Genomic DNA, 9,838 nt, shown 5'->3' with positions numbered 1-9,838 from the left:
ATGGAAGGGGAGGACAGGTAAGGAGCGGGAGAGGGAAAAGCAGAGTGTAGGTAGGCACCGTGAACATGAAGAAATCCAGTCATGACAACTTGCTGCACCCTCTTTAATCCATTACAAGCATAAAACTTTTTAGTAAGGAGCTAGATGAGTTTAACACAAGGATGTTCCTTTTGGAACAAGTTTTCTGTCTGATGTTTTAACTTTCTCCAGGAAGACCAGGAAATGTGCTCTGCTCCGTCCTTTCATAGTACCTAGTGGCAGTCTCTACCCTCACCCTCACCACAATGTATTAGAATATCTGACTTCTCTTTCTGACTCCTCTCACCAGATGGCAGTTCGTTAAGGGCTGAGAGGGGATAAAGTTATACATCTTTCTCTCTTCAGCTCTTAGCTTAAGGCCCAGCACATGGTGGGAAGGATAATACAGTTGTTAAGAATTTAGACTTTGCAGTTAGATTGAGGACTGAATCCCAATTACCTAGTTATATAAATTTGAGAAAACTTCTTAAATGTACTAAGCCTTATGTGATAATTGGCATAATAACACCATACCCTTGTGCCTTCTCTAACATCACATTCCACCTAGAAATTTATTATCTTAGTTTGTTTTAATCTCTGTAAAATTCCCAGATCCCTAGGAAAGGTGACATTAAAAACTGCCACTGGACATTTAAAATTTATCAACAGTGATAGATTTGATGGACTTTTAGATGGCAGGTGGGGGTGGGAGAGAGAAGAGTGAAGGCCCAAATAGACAAGGAAGCTTTTGAAAAAGGTAAATAAGCAGAAAAAGAGGGGTGAAGGTGAGTCAGCTTTTCTCAGTCTCCTCAGCTCTACAATGGGGATTATAACAGCATCCAAGGTGTTTGTAAGGGTTAAATGAAGAATTTGTAATTTTCAAGAAATATTAGCTGTTCTTATTGTTGTTCATAAAGATTTGCAGAAGAAAAACATGACCCCATTCTCAATTTAGTTTTAAGATATTATTTCCAGACAGCACATGGATTTAGCAGGGAAATAAGGAAACATAAGTTATTTCCTATATTTTAATTTTTCTCCATTGCCCACAGGTGTGCCTCATGTTTTAAAAGCAGAATGAAAAGAAGATACCACAGGTTGCTATTACAAAAATACCACATATTGGGGGGCTCAAACAGCAAGCATATTTCACAGTTCGGGAGGCTGGCAAGTCTAAGCTCAAAGTTCTGACAGATTTGGCGTCTAGTAAGGGTCTGCTTCCTAGTTCATAGGTGATTGTTCTCTTACAGGGCAGAAAAGGTAAGGAAGCTCTCTGGGGTCTCTTTTATAAGAGAATGAATTCCATTCATGAGATACCCCCCTCCATGACCTAATCATCTCCCAAAGGTCTCACCTCTTAATACCATCACATGGAGAGGGGTTAGGATTTCAACATACGAATATTGGAAGGACACAAACATTCAGCATGTAACATTTGTCATAGTTCAGATACTGACTTACTGAACAGAGCATATTACATCACAACTGTATGTTAAAATATAGTTGAGCACTTAAAACATTCTGGTCCTTTTTCTTCCAGAGCACAGAAATGTCCGTGTCTCTTTCTCTTTTCTTTCCTTCTATTTTTTTTTTTTTTTTGGAGAATTCGTGATGCCTGTGTTTCACAATAAGAAGAAGATACAGAGAATGATTTAGTTACATAGATACTCTATGGCACATATTTTTATTTTGAAGCATTTTCATGTAATGTCATTTTTATCTTGTTTAAAATGTATTTATTTTTAAAGTAGGTCCTTTTTAGTTATGTATTTAAAATACAGTAGAGTGCACATGTCAATCCCAAACTCTCACTCTCCCCTACCCTTCCACACTGGTAACCATAAGTTCATTCTCTAAGTCTGTTCCATGTCTCTTTATGACAACATTGAATACTCTTTGCTTCACCAGGGGAGGTGAATAGGCTTTAGGAATTCATCTTGATATTCCTTTTCTTACAATAGAAACAATAATAACTACCTCAGAGGATGTGAGGATTTTGGAATTCCAGGATGGATAGCTATTCTGTTAACCTGAATACATTCCTCCTGTGCAGCACTGCTCTAGGGAGAGTGGTCAAGATTTTCCTTCAACAAATCCAAATAATACGTAACAGTTCACCTTTGGTGGGATCTCCAGAAATGAAAGGACAGACACAATTTGAAGTGAACATGGAAGAAGAGACAAGATGACTTGAATGGAAGCTATTTCTAGGCATTTTAGGGCGAAATGAACTCATGGTAGAAATAAGTAACGGAAAAAAATAAAGAAGTAGAAATTGATTGGATGAAATAAGACAATTAATAAGGGAATCTCCAACTATCTCGAGCACATCAGGTTCAAAATAGCTGGTCAAAACTGACCCTTATTATCTCATTTCAAATCATATGATACCTCCCTCAATCAAAGATACAAATTACATGTTATTGCTGGACACTCCATTTTTATTAAATATGGGATTTCTGGGGCTTCTTTAGTGGCTCAGCAGTAAAAGAATCTGCCTGCAATGCAGGAGACTCAGACTCAATCCCTGAGTAGGGAAAACCCCCTGGAGGAAGAAATGGCAACACTCTTCAGTAATCTTGCCTGGGAAATCCTATGGACAGAGAAGCCTGGTGGGCTACAGTCCATGTGGTCACAAAACAGTCAGATACTACTTAGCAACTAAACCACTGAAATATCTATATAGTACCTTAATCATAACTGTTGTAAGGTGGCCTGGGTACTTTTTTAGAATTGTCTTCAGAACGATAAGGTACAAATAAATAGAGGGAATTTACAGGGCAAGAACAGCAGGGCCAAAAAGGTTATAGACACCTTATCTTGTTCCAGATTCTCTATACCAATCATAAAGGGAGAGACCATTGACAATCAGAAATTTTGGCCTACCTTGATTCTGGGCCTTGTTAAGAAAAAAAATTATCCAAACTTGGAAATAAGCCAAAAAGATTATTGCCTGCCTATCAAAGCATTGTCTGACAAGTCAGCCCAAAGGTCATCTGCTTCTGGGAGGAGAGAAGTTCACTCAATTAGATATTATCTATGTTTTTCCCCTATGAGTAGTGGGCTATCAGCAACAGGACAGGTTCTCCACCGCTGACCCAGCTTTCCATCTGTTTTTGCATAGCTTCAAACTAAGGATAATTTTTACAATCTTAAGTGACTGGGTAAATAATTCATGGGGTCGCAAAGAGTCGGACACAACTGAGCGACTGAACTGAACTGAACTGAAAATATCTACAGAATATTTTGTCACAGGTGAAAAGTATATGAAATTCAAATTTAAGTGTCCATAAGGTTGTACTGGAATACAGCCAGGCTCATTCAGTTAGATATTGTCTGTGTTTTTTAACTTCACACACTCCTTACTTTTTGCCTCTTTGTAGGCAAGGCTTGCAGACCTCTTACCTAAGGGCTGTAACTGTGTTTTATTGTTTCTTATTGATAAGGGTTCAAACTCTGGTGGTAGTTATCTTACATCAGAGCACCTAAGTTGGTCAAGATTCCCTAACTGTGAGGCACCATATAACCCAAGGTCTCTGTGTCCCTGCAATGGTTCCCCTCTGAGTAGTGAGCTATCAACAGGACAATCAGCAGACAAGCTCCTAGGAAACCACATTCAGGAGGAACTCCCAGCCTCCTGCCCTTTCAAAGGAACACTCCAGTCTTTCACTTTGCCATTTCATTTTATAATGTAAAAGAAACAGAAGAAAACTTTACACTGCAAGAAAATTTAAATCTTGAGCAAATAATGAGTGAAAATTTTTACTGTTTTAAGTAAACAGGATATGGGAAGCACCCAGTGATGTCTGAATGAAATTATACTTGTGTGGGGTTTCAGTGTTTTACTGCTGTAGGGAAAAAAGGAAGTTCACCCCTCCACAGCCATTCTCACACCCCCAGAGTAAAATCTTTGCAACATTTCTGTCTATCAGAATATCACTGTCACCCAGCATTTTGTTGAAGAGAATTCAATCCATCCAGAGTTTAAATTGGATTATCCCAATGGAGGGCTGGTGCAAAGTGAAAGGGCGGGTGGGGGTAGGGGGTGCCCAACTAGTGTTGAGTGATGAAGACAGAAATCTGGATTCTGAATCTAGTTGAATTGGACTTTGATTGGGGTAGTTAGGGTTGAAGTTAGCCCTGGCCCTGTGGACCCAGGCTGGAAGTTAAGGAATGTTTTATCCCCTGGAAAACCTGCCCCATAGCCAGAGTTTGTAGGTCAGAAAGGTTATCATTATCCAACAGCACTTTACTCTGTTTTTTCTGTCATCCCAGAGTCTTGGGCCAGCCAACCGCACCTCTGCTCTGTCTCCAACGACTTAACAGAAAGGAGCAAACCGCCGGTTGAGTCGCGGGGATGAGACGAGTCAACCGCACCCCGCCCCGCATTCGCAGCTGGAGGCAGCCTCAGCGAAGAGTCTGTCCCCTCATCGCCACGATTCTCCCTCCCCCGACCCCGAGAACTTTTGGAACAAGATGGGCCTGGCTCTACAGATGAGGCCGAGCTTGCCATGGATACGAGACGGCGCCAGAAGCGCTGCTCTTCCTTGTCGGGTTCTTGTGAAAGTTAACGGAGCCGATGAGAGTGCAAAGCACAAAGTCTGGAACAGCATAAGCTGTCAATCAACGGTCCCCATTATTATCACTATCATGAACCCGTTAGCTACACCTCGGGGTAGGGCGGGGTGCGGGGAAATCAACAGAGAGCCGAAAAGGTCGCAAAAGAGGCGGGAGGCGGGCATCTGGAATTGAGAGGAGAGGCGGGGGAGAGCCCACGCCAGCAGCCAATCCAGCTGTCCCCGGGAGGAAGAGGAGGAGCCACCGTCGACCCCGGGACCTCCCTGCTCAGTCCCGCGCCGCGCGCCAGCACCCGCGCAGCTGCTCTGTTCCCCGCCTGCATTCAGAGCGTGGCCTCCGCTCCTTCCTCGCCAGACATGTCCTCAGGTGCCACTCCCGCTGCCGTGAAGGTGAGATTAGTCGTCCTGGCTGCTGCGATGCTCCCTGACCTGTACGCTGTCTCTCCCGTCCGGAGGGACAGCGCCTCTGGGCCGTGCGCCTAGCCGGGGCGCCCCCGCCGCGGCGGGGAGGGTCTGCGGCTCTTTAGCCCGGAGCGGCGAGCGAGGGACAGGAAACCATTGCCATTGCCCTGCCTTTGGTCTCAGCTGCTCACGCAGGGCGAAGGCACGCCCTTCGGAGAGGAGCCGCGAATCGGTACTGCAAGTACCTTTCTGAGCAGATGGGTCAGGCTGGGGCTGCGTGTACCACGTGGGTGGGCACCTACAACCCCTGAGGGTCTCCTCGAGCCCTGAGCCCTGCCCGACTTAAACGCTTCCGCTCTGACTTGGCCCTCTGCCCGCGGCCCACGTGAGAAAACTGCATACTTGCTCTTTTGCAAGCTTCCGGCTTTTTGTGTTATAAACGTAGGCCTTCTCCGCTTTGGGGACTCTTGAGAGTTTTTACAACACGGAAATGGAGTATAGCAGTACTGGGCCGCTCCCTGTTTGGAGGCCTCTGGCTTTAACCTGCTTTGCTGTTGTTTAGTCGCTAAGTCGTGTGGGACTCTTTGGGACCGCATGGACCGCCATAGCCCACCAGGCTCTTATATCCGTGGGATTTCCCAGGCAAGAATACTGGAGTGGGTTGCCATTTCCTTCTCCATGGGATCTTCCCGACCCAGGGATAAAACCCCCGACTCCCCCTTGGCAGCGAATTCTTACACCATTGAGCCACCAGGGAAGCCCAAACTGCTTTGTGGGGAACCTTGAAAGGTGGAGATCAGTTTCCTTGTGCCCTCGGTCCTCAGGAGTCAACATATAAGGGATCATTGTGCTGTGGGAGCTTTGACCAGAGGAAGGCCCTAGTTTCAAGGTTTGCAACGAGTTTCCCAGGGGCTTTTAAGCACTTCTTCCTGTTGGTCCCGGTTGCCAGGGGTGGGGGGAGAATGTAGAATTACAGTCCACAGAAGTAAATTAATGATCAAAGTTAACATTGCTTTCAGGCCTAACCAGTTAAGAGGTCAGTTAACTTGTCTGACTTTAGACATTCTTGGCTGATGAGATAGGAAGGTCTATGATTCCATGTTTTGTGGAATCAGTTTTCAGTTCCCCTGGAGAAAGCAAATCAGTGGTCAGTGTGTACTCAGCCAGAGTGATTACCTTAGTAGCCCTTGCAGCTATCAGAGACACTAGATGAAAAGGGGGTGGGGTGGACAGAGTTGCAGTCACACTTAAGATACTAAATTCCTTTTTCCATTTTGAAAAAATCTTGCATTAAACAAGTATTTGTAGACTGCCTCTTCCTTATCAGGCATCGAGAACAAAGCAGAATTTTTATGAAGCTCTTCTTCATTTCAGTAAAATGGGAACCTTACTGTAGGGTTTGCTGGGACATTAGAATTGTATTGTCTTTTAGCACATGGCTGAAACTTATTCAGTGGTAGCGCTTTCAAGTGAGAGGGTTGAGATTAATTTTGATTGTCTTTTTTCCAAAAATTAAATTAGGTTGCAGCTTTCAGTGGGCAAGCAAGAAACTATTGCCTTTCTCTTACAGGAATACACTTAAAGTGATGTTAAAGATAGAGAGGGGTGATATTTAAAACAGGATCACTTTAACCTCGTTTGGCATTCTCCCTACCACGCAGTTTCCCTGTAAAATCAGTGCAGTGTATTTAAGTGAAGAATGGGCACTGTGATTAAAACTCTGATATAAATATTGAATGATATATATTTGTTCTTGACCAGCTGCTGAATATAAAATTAATAGGTACAAATAGTGCTGGGCCTGCCTGCTGATTTCTCTTTGGAATCAGAACAGGTGAAAACTTTGCTGTTGCAATTCCTTCATTCCTACACCATTTCTGCCAGACTGTTGAGGCAACATCCTATATAAAGAACATGAGATGCTAATGTCCTGAGCAAAATAAGCTAATGAAAACCATATCCTAGCCCCAGCTCATAAAATGTAGAGCTAGAGTGTTTCTTAAGACCAATAACCACACATACCTCTTTTTTCAGAGGCCCAGAAAGTTCACCTGAAGAGTCCAGAATTACACAGTTGGACCTAGACAGTGATTGAACTGGTGTAGATATTCCACCAGTTAGATGCTGTGAGCCATTTCTGAACTCTGACACGTGTGGTCCCTGTGCCCTGTTTTACTGTGTTGAGAAAGGTCATGCAGCTTTAAAGAAGAGGGGTTACAAAGTGTGTCCATACGCAAGCAGCCTCCCAAGTGCCTTCTGGACACTCTCCCACAGAATTAATAGCAGCCATTGTCTGAGAGGACCTCAGAGATACCATATCCTACAGCACCAGGCACGGGCGGGTGGCATGCTTAACCATGTAGAAGGTTTGAACCAGTCTTTACCATTCTGAGGGGCTCCTTTAATGGGCCATGGCTCCCTTAGGTAGCTGCCCAGCTTTTACTCTGAGAGATTAAAAATCTATCGTGTTTACATGACTGCTATGACAAGGAGGGGATGTGGTCCCATCATAGTCGGGTAGTGGGGCTGTAAACTAAATGGTAGTAAGGGGGATGATGGGCAAGTTATGGAATGTAGACTGTGGAGAACAGGCCTTTGAAACTCTCCTTTTTGCTGGCTGAGTGTAGACCTTACACTGAAAAGTCCTTGAGTGACCTTAAAAACTGGTAGACAACCCACAGACCCCAACTGGAAACCAGATGACAACGAGCCTTTGTTTTTTGCCTAGAGACCCAAGGACAGGACGGTTCCTCCCTTAGTAGAACTGTCATGAGCACTGTTGGACATAAAACAAACACATCCTGGGTCCCTTCTCCCCACAAAATGCTGGTAGCACTCCCCCCAGTCATGGTGACGGCCAGAAATATCCCTGTGGGTTCCCAGGCACCTCCCGGGAGAGCCTCCGCACTTGGTTGGGCACCCCTGAGGCACAGACCACCTGGTGAGGAGACGACACAGCCAGGGTTGTGTTCTGAGTAGCAGAGAAAGACAGAGATAAGGGGCTTGTTGTTGTTGCATTAAGGAAAGCTTTTTTTATTTTACTTTTGCTGGAAGTGAGAAGGTGTATAGGAACAGTGACAGATATACATGCATTATTTCATTTGATTCTCACAGTTGTACAGATTAAGGAAAGGCTGGGCTTACCTGGTGGCTAAGAATCTGCCTGCAATGCAGATTGCATTTTTTTTTTGATCTCTGGGTTAGAAAGATCCCCTGGAGAAGGGACTGGCAACCCACTCCAGCATCCTTGCCTGGAAAATTCCATGGACAGAGGAGCATGGCAGACTATAGTCCATGGTGTCACAAAGAGTTGGACAGGGCTGAGTGACTAACACTTTGACCCATTAGAATAATACCTTGACTTTGCAAGGAGAGCTGGGTTAAATTAAAACCATGATGCTCTGACCCTGCAGTTATTTTGGATTAGCGCCCCCACCCCAAGACCTCAGTTAATGTTACTTGTTCAAAGACCATTCTCCAAAAATAGTCAAATTCTGCTCAATGTCACTAATCATCAAAGAAATACAAATCAAAACCACAATGAGATCACTTCATACCTGTCAAAATGGCTATCATCAAAAAATCGACAGGACTGCCCTGGTGGGCCAGTGGTTAAGAACATGCCTACCAGTGTAGGGGACATGGGTTTGATCCCTGGTTTGGGAAGATTCCACATGTGCAGCAACTAAGCACCTGCACCACAGCTGCTGAGCCTGCACTCTAGAGCTCGAGAGCCACGACTGCTGAGTCTTCACGCCTACAGCCCATGCTCCCCAACAAGAGAAGCTACTGCAGTAAAGCCCACGGGCCACAGTGAAAAGTAGTAGCCCCTGCTCACCGCAACTACAGAAAAGCCCACATGCAACAATGAAGACTCACACAGCCAAAAATAAATAAATGAAGGGTCTACAAATATCATGTTCATGGGAGCAACCTAAGTACTCATCAGCAGATGAATGGATAAAGAAATGGTGTGTGTGTGTGTGTGCACAATAGAATATTAGCCATTACAAAAAAGAATGAAATTCTGCCATTTGCAACAGTGTGCATGGACCTAGAAAGTATTAGGCTTAGTGAAATAACTCAAAGACAAATACTCTTTATCACTTGTATGTGGAATCTATGAACAAATGTCTATAACAAAAAAAAAACAAACTCAGAGAACAAGCTAGTGATTACCATTGGGGAGAAGGAAGAGGGTGGGGTAAGATAGGAGTATAGAATTAAGGGATACAGACTACTATGTATAAAATTAAAAACCAACAAGGATATACAACACAGGAAAATAGAGCCAATATTTTGTAAGAACTTTGAATAGAGTATCATTCAGTTCAGTTCAGTCGCTCAGTCGTGTCCGACTTTTTGCAACCCCATGAATTGCAGCATGCCAGGCCTCCCTGTCCATCACCAACTCCCGAGTTCACTCAGACTCATGTCCATCGAGTCAGTGATGTCATCCAGCCATCTCATCCTCTGTTGTCCCTTCTCCTCCTGCCCCCAATCCCTCCCAGCATCAGAGACTTTTCCAATGAGTCAACTCTTCGCATGAGGTGGCCAAGGTACTGGAGTTTCAGCTTCAGCATCATTCCTTCCAAAGAAATCCCAGGGCTGATCTCCTTCAGAATGGACTGGTTGGATCTCCTTGCAGTCTAAGGGACTCTCAAGAGTCTTCTCCAACACCACAGTTCAAAAGCATCAATTCTTCAGCGCTCAGCTTTCTTCACAATCCAACTCTCACATCCATACATGACCACTGGAAAAACCATAGCCTTGACTAGACAGACTTTTGTTGACAAAGTAATGTCTCTGCTTTTGAACATGCTATCTAGGTTGGTCATAAC

The 9,838-nt window shown here is 44.3% G+C and overlaps 1 protein-coding gene across 1 annotated transcript in view; it reads left to right on the top strand.

The window, feature by feature from the left end:
• The first annotated feature begins 4,865 nt into the window (after positions 1–4,865).
• Positions 4,866–9,838, top strand: part of MTAP (methylthioadenosine phosphorylase) — a 46,831-nt gene continuing 41,858 nt past the window's right edge. The window contains exon 1 of the mRNA XM_002689506.7: positions 4,866–4,985. Coding sequence (XP_002689552.1) covers positions 4,953–4,985 — 33 coding nt within the window. The 5' untranslated portion in view covers positions 4,866–4,952. The remainder of the gene's footprint in view (positions 4,986–9,838) is intronic.

This window comes from Bos taurus, chromosome 8, assembly GCF_002263795.3.
Source record: "Bos taurus isolate L1 Dominette 01449 registration number 42190680 breed Hereford chromosome 8, ARS-UCD2.0, whole genome shotgun sequence".
Classification (NCBI taxonomy): Eukaryota; Metazoa; Chordata; class Mammalia; order Artiodactyla; family Bovidae; genus Bos; species Bos taurus.
The sequence above is the reverse complement of the archived record's forward strand: the minus strand, read 5'-3'. Positions and strand labels throughout refer to the sequence as shown.